General features: G+C 36.4%; 2 protein-coding genes and 1 long non-coding RNA gene across 4 annotated transcripts; 1 reads left to right on the top strand and 2 right to left on the bottom strand.

The window, feature by feature from the left end:
- Window positions 1–695: 695 nt before the first annotated feature.
- Window positions 696–2,473, bottom strand: LOC106912098 (ribonuclease-like 3). 2 transcript variants are annotated; one of them, XM_088014327.1, is made up of 2 exons: window positions 1,655–2,473; window positions 696–1,346 (listed from the first exon to the last, which is right to left on the bottom strand). In XM_088014327.1, exons 1-2 carry the CDS (start codon window positions 1,771–1,773, stop codon window positions 872–874), a joined length of 594 nt encoding a protein of 197 aa, XP_087870453.1. In that variant the 5' UTR covers window positions 1,774–2,473; the 3' UTR covers window positions 696–871. The 2 variants fall into 2 exon arrangements, with proteins under 2 accessions (XP_087870453.1, XP_087870458.1); XM_088014332.1 differs by having other exon boundaries at window positions 696–1,351; window positions 1,655–1,812.
- Window positions 2,474–2,604: 131 nt separating this feature from the next.
- On the bottom strand, window positions 2,605–5,037 carry LOC106916908 (tripartite motif-containing protein 16-like). The gene has a single exon (XM_088014323.1). It carries the CDS (start codon window positions 4,997–4,999, stop codon window positions 3,329–3,331), a length of 1,671 nt encoding a protein of 556 aa, XP_087870449.1. The 5' UTR covers window positions 5,000–5,037; the 3' UTR covers window positions 2,605–3,328.
- Window positions 5,038–7,030: 1,993 nt separating this feature from the next.
- On the top strand, window positions 7,031–9,243 carry LOC148160757 (uncharacterized). Its single transcript, XR_015765746.1, has 3 exons — window positions 7,031–7,147; window positions 7,598–7,682; window positions 8,336–9,243. It is a non-coding gene; the product is annotated as an uncharacterized LOC148160757 (long non-coding RNA).
- The last annotated feature ends 3,193 nt before the right edge of the window (window positions 9,244–12,436 follow it).

The raw sequence follows: 12,436 nt of genomic DNA on the forward strand, positions 1-12,436 counted from the left end.
GTTTTCTTATGAGTTGGTGGAAAGTTTAGACTGAGGACCACAAAACCACAGACACGTCAGCAGCAACGCTGATGGAAGACCTGATGGAATCATTCAAAGACCAGACATGTCGTCTTAGTCGCCATCTAAGCAGCTTAACATTAATATTTTTTTTTTTACTGATATGCTGTTAAATGTTTTACATCTTTTAATAAAGATGATTAATTGTTAGTAGCGCATGGTGGCTCATCTTCTCTGACACACCAAGTGACATTTTGTTTGACCAGAACCACAAACCCAGCGCTGTTCACACCTGACAAGAACTGGTCCAAAGTTCATTTCCCACACATTAGAGACTGAACAAAACAAACAAATTTAAACTACTGGCAGACCTCAAATACATTAAATTAAAAATGCTTAATTTGTTTACTGAGATTTTTTTTTATTTTTTATTTTTTACATTTTACCTGCTCAACATTAAGCATCTGTATAACATAAAACAGACTTCAGAATGATGCCTTATGAAAAGAAAAACAGGCAACTTCCAAATGTTTTGGGTCATCTTGATTTCTGTTTTGTTGTTCAATGTTTTATGATCTTTGACTCGTGGTCAGGGGCCGAGCAAATCATGTAAAAGGCCACAAATGGCCCCCGCTCCACACTTTTTGAAACCCATGTGATACAATAACAGTAAAAACAATCTGTGAGGCAGTAAATGTGTTATACCAAGTTCATTTATTTATTTTTTTTGCATAAAGCGATACAAGCACTTTTTTTGTATAATGCACAAGAAATTGAAGCAGTAGGCATTTCAAGAGCAGATAGACGTATGTGGAGCATCACTTTTTTAAAACGCTTCAGGCCACAAAGCTCCGCAATGTTCAGAGAAGAATTATTCTGCAACGTCTAAAATGTTTTCTGCATATTGAACAGGAACACCTGAGCACTTAACCAACACAAATCTGTTTCTGTGCAGCTTCCCCTCATATTCACATCGGGGTTTCCGGGCACCTTTAGTCTGCGTACAAACGACGACACTGAACTGTCTTTTACTTTTCGTCAGATGACTTTTATGCAGATAATCTCCTTCACCCTCACAGATGGATTTCACCTCGTTTGGATCAGCAAGGATGAACGTGTTCTTCGCCTTGCAGCCGTTGTCTTTGCCGTAGATATTTTTCTGTTTTATCACTGCCGTGCATTTCTGCACAGTCATTTTCTTATCGATGTGCTGTACTTTAAACTTATTGTAGCGCTCAAATGTTACTTTTCCTGGTTCAAAAGTCTTGGTTTCGTTCAATGGCTTGGAGAGGCCGAACTCCAGCAGCAGCAAACAGAGAAACAGGCGACCAGGCAGGGTCTTCATGCTGCTCTGATGATGGGAAAGAAAAACATTTTGAGGGAATTTAGTAAGACAATAGAGAGACACAGCACCCAAATGAAAAATCCTCCAAATTTTAAGTCCAAACTCTTGTATTTATTGCGTGGTGCTCATAAATGTTGCTGGTAATTCAAAACATTTATTGAATTTTCATTTGAAGTAGAAAAATTAGAGACAATTCTATTTATGTATGATTTTAAAACTACATCTACAAAAACTATGATATTTTATCACAAGAGAAGAAAGCAGAAAGCAGCTTTTCCAAACAAGGTGAAGAAATAAGTGTTACTTTACCTCTCAGAAGACAAAAAGACAAGAGAAGGAGAAAGTCGTCTGGTTTTCCAGATGTCGGTGTGGCCTGACTTCAGTCCAATCAGCTTATAAAGGAGGGCTTCTCTCAGTAACTTTTCCATTTTGTACCATATAAAGACACAAGTGACTGAATGTTACACCAAAGTTAATATTCATAAAGCGGGAATTAACTTCTCCAACACCATAGGTCACATGAAAACGTCACGTATCATTTGCATTCAGCCACACAGCTAAAAATAATTCAGCTGAGCAACAATCTGAGAAGGTAAAGAAGGAAAAAACATGGCTGACCACAAACAAGAACACCTGAACGTTTTTTACACTTTGGTATTAAAAGGAAACTGAAGAGGAGCGAATGTGACTTTATTCACGTCTCAAAATATTACATAACTCACTATCACTGTGTTTTTATTGATGTTAACATTAATCAGAAACTACCAAAAATAATATTTCCAATCCAAGCAGAGTTCCTTTTTCTCTTGGTTGCTTCTGACATATAGCCAGTCTTCTTATGAATTGGTGGGAGGTTTGAACTGTGAGAACCACAAAACCACTGATGCATCAGCAGCTACATGTGCAAGAGCAGACGCAGATGTGCAGAGAAAGTGAAGATTGTATATTATATTGTATATTATATTTGTATAAGCTTAAATACATCTTCTCAGTAAAACTGCTCCTCTTGAAGATGGAGGTCAGCTGTTGTTTTCCTTTCCAGCAACTTAAAATTCGGACTTATTTGAAATCAGATTTTAGAAAAATAAATTATTTTTGCTAAATTCCATGAGAAAAATATTAAAAATAAAGCAATTTAAGATCAGAGTGAAATTATCATTGCTTTGGGAGCCAAAGGAAGAAAAATCCCCCAAAGAGTTGTAATTCACAAAAAGAAAACCCTGCCGGTAGCAAAGTGCATAAAAAACATATATCAAACATTTTTTTCAACTTATCACCTTTTAATTTTGATTTAAAACATAAACTATATCTGAACATGTAAAAACTGTATTCTTATACTATCTATAGACTTAGCAAATTTTTATTCCACATTTCTAGAGCAGTCCCACAGGTAACAATTCTGGAAATACAAAAGATTAAACAGCAACACAAAACAGTGTTTTCCGGTTGTTGTATTCTTGACAAAGTGACCACTAGATGTCGCAGTTTCACTCTTGCTCTTGCAGAGAAAAGTGAAAGTTTTATTTGGCACGAATTTAGAGCAACGGCGTGCAGTTCTGTTTTGTTGTTCTGTAGTTTCTTTACAGAGGTGAAAGAAACTTCATATTCTTTCTTTTAATGTTTCATTTTTTTATTTAAATAAAGTTAACATTATTTGATGCACATCAATTTATTTTCTACATCTAAATAATTGATAAGAAAATAGCATCAGTTCTTAGTTGATATTAGTTTGTTTTCAGGACAAGAAAAAAAATCAGAAACATGTTCAGTTCACCTCAGTCTCAACTGATTTAAACAATAACAAAAACAACCGAATACAACAATACAAATATTAGAGCCCAGATAAGATTAGATTTTGATGGGGAGAAATATTTCAGTCATATAAAAATGAAAAAAAAAAAACAACAACAACAACATAGAGATAAAAATAAAAAACGAGCAGAACAACAGAGCAATGAACCCTGATCAACAATCAGAGAGAATCTACTTCAGTTTACAGAACTCTGCAGAGTCTACATAATATCCAATATGAACTCCAGCCAGCAGCGGCTGAGTGAATCTGGTCTGGACTCTGTGGAGGAGAGTCATGGTTTCAGAGACGCTGTAGAAGGACAGAAGACCTGCTGTGTGATCCAGGAACACTCCGACTCTGGAGGAACCTGGACCTGAAACAGAGGTCCAAATGTTGTTGTGACCAAATTTAAAATTGTTTTGGGAACACTCTAATGCCCAAGATTTATCATTACGTCCAAAACTACATTCATTCCCAATTCCTACTCTGCCAATGTTCTTGTATGTGACTGCCACAGAAACTTGTTTCCCGCTCCACTCCACCTCCCAGTAACAACGTCCAGTCAGACTCTCTCTACTCAGAACCTGACACCATCCAGTGAATCTGTCTGGATGACTAGGATAAAACTGATCTTGCTCAATCGCTGTCACCTTCCTGTTCCCCTCTGATAGTACCAGGTGTTGGTGTGGTGTATTTGAATCCACACTGATTTCACGTGAATATTTCAAGAATCCAGCTCTGCTCTTTGGTTCTGGTCCTGACAGTAGAACATCCACCTCAGTGACCATCAATGAGATGTTTGTCCATGAGTCTCTCAGGACGTCCTGTAGTTTCTCTCCGAGCTGTGACACAGCTGCTGTCACGTCCTCAAAGTGTCTCAGAGGACGGATGTTGATGATGGATGAATGTTTAGACTCACTGAGTGGAAGTGAAGGGTAGTTGTGTAGAAACTGGTAGTGATCCTCTATGATTGAGAGCTGCTCCAGCTCAGCGTCTTTCCTCTTCAGCTCTCTGATCTCCTGCTCCAGCTTCTCCTGAACATCTTTGACTCGACTCACTTCAGTTTCCTGCTGGGATCTGATCTGCTGCTTCACCTCAGAGCTTCTTTTCTGGAGGAGACGGATCAGCTCAGTGAAGATCTTCTCACTGTCCTCCACTGTTTTATTAGCAGAGTGATTGATGGCCTCCACCTCCTGCTGAAGCAGCTTCACATCTTTCTCCTGGTTCTGGATCATCTGCTGGATTTTTCCTCTTCTCTCCTCCAGCTCTCTCTGCCTCTCAGTCCTTTCTGCTGCAACTGACACTGTGTCGTGGCCTTTATGTTCATCCACAGAGCAGAGATAACAGATACACTTCTGATCAGTGCGGCAGAACATCTTCATCACCTCATCATGCTTACAGCAAATGTTCTCCTGGAGGTTCTTGGACGGCTCCACCAGCTTGTGTTTCTTCAAAGGAGCTGAATCATAATGAGGTTGAAGGTGTTTCTCACAGAAAGAGGCCAGACAGACTAAACAAGACTTGATGGCTTTCAGTTTTCTCCCACTGCAGACATCACAGGCCACATCTTCAGGTTCAGCATAGCAGTGGTCAGCAGGAGCAGCTTGGAGTCCAGTCTTCTTCAGCTGCTCCGCTAAAGCTGCTAGCATGGTGTTCTTCTGCAGAACAGGCCTCTGTGTGAAGGTCTGTCTGCACTGAGGACAGTGGTAGCTTTTCCTCTCATCACCTTCATCCCAGAAGTTTGTAATACAGTCCATACAGTAGCTGTGTCCACAGGGAATAGCCACCGGATCCTTCAGTAGATCCAGACAGATGGAACAGGAGAAAGTTTCTCTGTCCAGCTGAACGGCCTGCTGCTCCATTTCTCTTCTCAGTCAGTGACTGTTAGTTTCATTTTCTGCAAACAGAAACAGCTTTGAGCTCTGATCTACCAATGACGTGTCAGTGCAGAGAGGCTGCAGCCAATTAGCTTCTTCTTTCACTAGATGTGGGGCAGAGGGAGGGATTTGAGCCTTTGATTCCAGGAAGAAGAGGCTATTAACATAAAAAAAGTTTAATGTTTAACCAGCTTCACAACACTTTCCAGTTCAAAACAACTAAGTCATCAGAACTAGTATCAGATAATAAAATAAAATAATGATTGCTGCTAAAGGAACCAAATGTTTGGTTGCTCAAGGAAATTTGTTGCCTGTTTCATAACCACAATATATTAGCAGCAGGACACAGAGCGTCAATGGTTGCTTCATATTCATATCAGTTCAGTTTGGTGTTGCTCATAATGCATATTTTTGTAAACCTGGAAACTTTCACATGATTAAGCAGAGATTCTGCAGCCAAACATGTTTGACAAAAGTTTATTTCTGCTTTTAGATTTAAAAGAATCATTTATTTGAAGGTTCAACATCTGACCAGCACTTCTATGTTTTATGACTCGTCTCCAGCCTTGTTCACAGTTTCAAAACTCAACCATCATCAGCCTGACAGTGAGGAAACTTTAACCTCCTCTTCATCACTATCACCACAATAACAGCGCCCTCTTGTGTCGATTATTGTAGATGTCAGTTAATGCTGCATTCAGGTGAAATCGGTGTAATCAAGTAGTTTTATTAAAAAGATAGAAAACCACACATTTATTTTCCAATCTAAATCTATAGGCTTTAGAGGAAAAACAGAACTACATATCAATAAGAAAAGTAAAGATAAACAGAACATCAGAACAATCAGTGCTCTTGTTTGTAGTCAGTCTACATTCTCAGAAAGCTGCTCAAGTTAATATATTTTTCTTTACCAAGAAAGAAGAGATAAGAAAGTTCAGTTCACTTTAATCCCAACTGATTTAAACAAGAACATAAACAACAACCAAATACAATAATGAAAGAAAAACTGTTAAACGCCAGAAAAGTTCAGATTTTCATGGGGAGAATTATTTCTGCATGACATAAGAATGAAAGGAAACATCAGAGATGTCCTTTATTGCTCCAGGAACACAGACAAGGAGAGCTACATATCAATAAGAAAAGTAAAGATAAACAGAACATCAGAGCAATCAGTGCTCTTGTTTGTAGTCAGTCTACATTCTCAGAAAGCTGCTCAATTAATAGTGAATATATTTTTTCACCTGCAAGTTTGAACGCAAATGTTTTGTGACGTTTTATGCTGCGTTTGCATCAGGAAACTGACTGTGTGTAATTTTATTGTGTCACAATGAACAAAATCCCACAATCAAAGTCGCCATGAGGGAAGGAAAACAATTCAATCAGACCCCAAAAAAAGGTTTCAGAAGGCAGTATTTTTTTCCTAATATCTTCAGGATTCATTTACTATTTTACTAATTGATTTTTAAAAAATATTTTATTAACTTATTTGTTACACTATTGCCAAAGGTCAGAGGTCAACACCACAGCTACAACTGGATATCCCAGCTTCCATATTAGAAGTGAGAGGTGATAAAACTGATTCCTCATGAACTACGGCGTCTTTAATTCTCTCATATTTTGTTTTTCATTTAGCTGAAAGTACTTCAGCTTTTTATTCTTGTACATCAGTATGACACCTCTTCAAACAACTTTTTGTTTAATTCTTTATCTCAGATCACAGTCAAAGCAGTTCCTAGTTTTCACATCCGCTTTAGCTGCATGATTGTTTTATCTCTGTCAAACAGCAAGTGATCGACACATCAGTTATTGACCAATCATGATCTGCATGTTGCATTATAAATATCCATTATGAAAGCTTAAATAACCAATCAGAGCTCATCTCAGCTAACTATCTATTTATAGTGCTTTGGGTAGAATGAGAGTTATTTCTTTATTTGGTATAGTTCTGAAAGTATTAGACGGTGATAGGTCAGTTAGAAAACTCCTCCTTTAGTTTCTTGCATATTGAACAACATATAAGGAGGAAAAGGTGGAAGGAGATGAATTTTGATGGGCTTCATTTAACTTAACAGAGAAAGAACGTTTCTATAATCTCACCTGCATCCCTGGAAGCTTCTTACTGAACCAACCAAGGTAAGTGATCACGAGAAAGGTGAAATTATTTGATTTCTACTGATGTTTGGTAATGCTTGTTTTTGCAGAAAAGAACAACTCAGGGTGTTATGTGTGATAGTAGATGTTTTGTGGTAACTGTTAAAATCATAGACCATCACTGGGCTATGTGACTCCTCTTTAGAATGATGTGTTTAGAACCTACATAACAAATTTAATCAGGTTATTTTTTGTCCGATATTAAAATCTCTATGACGAACTGAAACATTTAAGACGTAAAAAATTTCTTCATATCACTGGTACTGAATGAGACAACCTAAAGCAGTTTGTGTTGCTAATTGTCAGTAAAAAGGGACATTAAAGTATCTGCATGTACAGACACACACATGAACCTGTGTCTTTGGTATTAAAGTGTCATACTAAGAAGAAAATTCACTCTGAGGTTTGAAGATGAACTCAATGCTTTTTCAGGAAAGATCAACAGAAAACATCCCTGTTGTTCCAACCAACAAGTTGACCAATAAAGTACAGAAGGTGAAGCTTTTCCAACAGTTGAGTAAGTCAGAGGTTCTCACTATTGCACACATTTCAATTAACACTCATTTTTAAGAGTATTTTACTGAGTCATTGTTCATAAAACAGTTCCTGACGAGGCAGTCAGATATTAACCCTGCAGTGAAGCACAAAGCCTGTAGACTTTTAATGGGTTCTAACTTTTTTTAAGGTGCCTTGCAACAATATTAGCACCCTTTGAACTTTATCTTATGTTTTAATATTGCATTCACAAAGTTCAATGGATTTTATTTAGCTACTTTACTTAAACCAACTGCCAGAAATTTCAATCTCGCCATATGCAGAGGCGGCAGAAACCCAAAAAACCTGCATCTGTAATTGCGGTAAAAGAGTTTTCTGCCTCACACTTTTCAGGCTTTTTGGTGAGTAAATAAATAAATAAATAAAAAACTCAAAATATATTGAAATTTGTGGTGATAATGAAAAAGCACCACAAACTACGTAATGTAATGAACACTATTGCAAGGCAAAAGTGTTCATTACTTTGGAGACATCAATCCGTTAATGCATTTTGGAACTTAGATGGTATATTTCAGTATATTTCAAACTTAGAAGATAACATCTCTAGTTTTATGAAATGATCCTACGTTCTGCTCCAAAGCCTCTATAAGAAAACCTTTTCTTTTTCCTTTCCAGAGGTAACCATGAAGATCCAGGTGGCCGCCTTTCTGCTGGTGCTGCTCGCTGCAGCAGAGCTCTCAGAAGCTCTGAACTTCTTTGATAAACATGTCGTTCGGTACATGCGTTCAGAGGATTGCAACAGGAAAATGAAAAGGATTAATTATGCAAATTGCAAATACAAAAATACGTTCATCTTAGACCCTGAAGGCAAGTTAAACAGCATCTGTAGCTCAGGTCAGACGAAAGAAATGATAACCTTAGAATTTACAATTGTCGACTGTGTACATAACAAAACCAGCAGGTTTCCCAACTGTCTCTACAATGGTGAAGATTATCTAGGAAGTTACATTGAAGTTGATTGTGTTAATGGAAGACCTACGCACCTTCAAAATCTAGCCAGATCAGTTAATGAAGGCTGACTTTTTTTTCTTTCTTTTTTTTTCAACCAACCTCCAATAGCTTCTAAAATGTAGAAGGTTCAAGCGAATTGCTGTTTTTAATTAAATAACTTTACTCATTTATAACAGAATGAGAAACCTCAAGTCTTCAAACCATTTCCTTCCTTGTACAAACAGCAGATGGAGCTGCTGGATGTTATAATGTCATAAGGTTCATGTCAAATGTATAACTCACATATTCAAAGCATATTCTGTTTTCATGCAGTGAAATATTTTCAATTATTTTGCTGATGATTAATATGAATTGAGGTTTTTTTCACATCTCTGTACAAACAGCAGATGCCACTGTTGCTCAATCTGGAGCCATCTCTGACTCATACTAAGGAATTCAAAAGATTTGTAGACTGATTTTCATGGATAATTAATGCTAACTCATGGCTTGATAATTCTCACTTCTACATGTTTAAATTGAAATGAATTATTTGTAATTTCTATATTTTATTAAAGGCAAAATTCATCATCTCAGATGTTTTCTGTCACAAGTTCCTCTCCTGAATAAAGTCTATTTAGTTCTGCAAACAGACCTAGATGATAAATATTATATATAAATATGAATAAATGACATTAATGTTGATCTTCTGGTTGTTCATAATCACATTCCCAGCACCAGTGTGTCTTATTTATGTATTTATTTAGGAAACTTTTTGCTCTTTGAGTTGCTTGGAATTGCATAGGTATATATAAAAGAAATGTTATAAGTTTCACTTAAAAATCTAATTGGTCAGAATTAATTTAAATGTTCTTTGGCCTAGTCAAAGTTTCCTGCAAAGAATATTTTTCTGCAAAGAAAAATATTGACGTCTCGAAATATTATGACCAACATCTGCAACTGTCAACAAATGCTCCTTTTACATATGATAAAACAGAGAACTAGTGGACGAGTTTTAAAATAATTATCTGACCATAAACTGTCATATCTTCTTAAGAGTATGAACATAATTTGCAACAGCACACACAGAGCAGTTTATGCAAATAAAGTAAGATAAAACAAATCGTGAAGGAGTTTCTCTGAAAGTCATGAGTAAAATGAAATGATAGGTAAATCAGTCAGATATGGAGTTGTCACTAGAAGAGGCCTTCATCTTAAAGTTGCTGAACAGCAGATGCAGTTAGTTGGGAATCGCTTCTTATAAAGGGAATTAAAGCTACTTCTGCCTACTTATTTCTCCTTGCAGAAAACTGATGCACACATCAGTAAAAATGAATTAAAACCAATGTTTATTTTGCCTTCTGTTATCTATTCCCACCTTAAACCAAAGGCATGGAAGATAACATTGAGTGACTGTTGTGAAAAAGAGTCATGCTTTATCGCATCATAATCCATACAGAAATACACAGCCTCTAATTTTACATTGTTTATCAGATACATCCTGCATAATAACAGCTAAATGTTCAAAAAGAAAATCAAGCATCATGTTGGATTGCACCATCTAGGAAGAGGAAAGTCCTTAAAGTCTGCCTCATCTCTTTTGCATAATTTAATCGGAAAAACGAGCAAAGAGCGATCTAGGGTAAAACCCCTTATGAAAACTTGTTTGATTTTAATCTGATGAATTTGCCTGTGCCACCAGATCTGAACAGTATAAAATGTGCTTAATGCGGCACGCTGCATCACCCGAGGGCGATTCTCCCTGAAGACCTGCAGCAGCTGGAGCCTTTGAGAACCCACTCCTGCTTTAGCAACACTGATCATCCAACAACCTGAATAACAATTCCTTAGGTAGAAGAGAACAAAGGTGGCAAAATTATTTTTTATTTCTCTGTCTGGATAGACTATTGCTTTGTCATTGCTTACATTGCTTGATAAAGAAAGAATTAGATCTGGATATGATGTGTAAATACAAAGAAGTTGCTGTGTGTTGTTGTCTGACTATTTTTTCTGTTGATTTTGGTGTTATTACCAACATCAACTTTATCTGCTCAGTTTATCTCATGATTGTCTAATAAGTGTTTAGATTGACTCATTAACAGCAGATCATGTTTGGCAAGAGTATTTCCAAATAGGTCATTAGACCAGTTAAATGATCCTTTTTCTGTAGAGGTATTACATAACAAAAATTACCACCTGCCTTTTCTAAGTAAGCATAATGAATGCAATGAAAATCTAGTGACAAAGAGGAAAATAGCTACCTTACTAACACTGTTGACTAAATTCTGTTAAGGTGCTTAAAAAGCATTCTCCAACTCCCTTCAGTCATCAGACAGAGTCTGTGCAAGTGTGAAAATTATAAAAAGGTTTTTTTCTTCATCAGGAAATGATGAGGAACGTGTTTCTTCGTTTGTCATTTGTTCTGCTCTGCATGGCTGCTGTGTTTAAGGAGATCAAAGGAAAACCAACCTATGATGACTTCAAAAAAAGGCACATCATCGGAAACACTGATTTACCTGGCAACACTCTTGATGAAAAATGTACAAACGGAATTAAAAACCGGGACATATTTATTAAAAATAAAAACAAGAAAGAATGTAAGCCAAAAAATACATTCATAATTGGTAATGAACAATTAATCAAAGACATTTGTAAATCAAAAGATAACATCTTAATATGCAGTAATGTGGAGTTTGACATCATTGTATGTGAGAAAAACAAGGAGAGTGGAAATCTGGTTCAGGAAGGCTGTAAATATAACGGTACTCATCACCAGAAAAGGCATGTTGTTGTTGATTGCATAAATGGTTTACCAGTGCACTTTGAAAAAGATACTGATAAATGTGATTAATACACTGGAAGCAAACTATCCTGTGATTCACGATATTACTTTAAACATGACAATTATGAGCCATTTTATTGTCTGTCAAATTCATATAAAATGTGCATAAAAATGCTTTTGTTGTGGACATCTATTGTATCACCTGCTATAATTTGCTGTTATAGAATCACTGGCATGCAATTAATATTTCATTCAGCTTTTCAAGTTCAGGTGCTGATTGACATTCTGTTTACTCTACAGCATCCAAAAAATAAACTTGCTATGCCCCTTCTTTTGCCTGTTGAATTTCTTTACTGAAAATGTGATTTTTTTTTTATAGCCTCTATAAATTAAGGCTTGAGAGATCAGAAAGAGGCAACCACTGACGGCCCTCTGTTTATTTCTTTTGTACACATTGTGAGATTAAGTAAATACTACCCTCCAGGCTTATGGTAGGGAAGATGATTAGTCCTGTGATGGCTTGTAATGTAGTCAGCATGATCAGAGCAAGCACTTTTTAGCACATTAAATGTAAACGAGACACTTTTGCAATCCCAAAGCCTCTCACCAGCTGCAGCCACCAGGAGACTGAAGAGTCAAAACCAAGATTCAACTGCATGTTAATTTAAAATTCTCAGAGATTACTGGATAATGAATGAATTCAACTCAATTTAGTCAGAAAACTTTCTGTTGAAAGAACGATCTGGTCTTAAAAATACAGGTATGCAGATGGTTTCTCCAAGACGAATTATGTGGTTTGCAGTCAGTTCTTAGAGACACGAAGCTATTTACTGATTTAGTAAAGCATTTATCATGATCATATATAATCAAAGACCGTATTGTTTTTCTTTAAATCTGTTAAAGTCAGCAAAGAAATCTAAAAATAATCTAACTTCTTTAAACAGCAGGTATATAAGTGTAAGCACATTTTAAAGTCATTTTCATATTTCTAAGTGTATTTTGTTAAA

This window comes from Poecilia mexicana, unplaced genomic scaffold, assembly GCF_051168715.1.
Source record: "Poecilia mexicana isolate PSO_F unplaced genomic scaffold, ASM5116871v1 scaffold_2, whole genome shotgun sequence".
Lineage (NCBI taxonomy): Eukaryota > Metazoa > Chordata > Actinopteri > Cyprinodontiformes > Poeciliidae > Poecilia > Poecilia mexicana.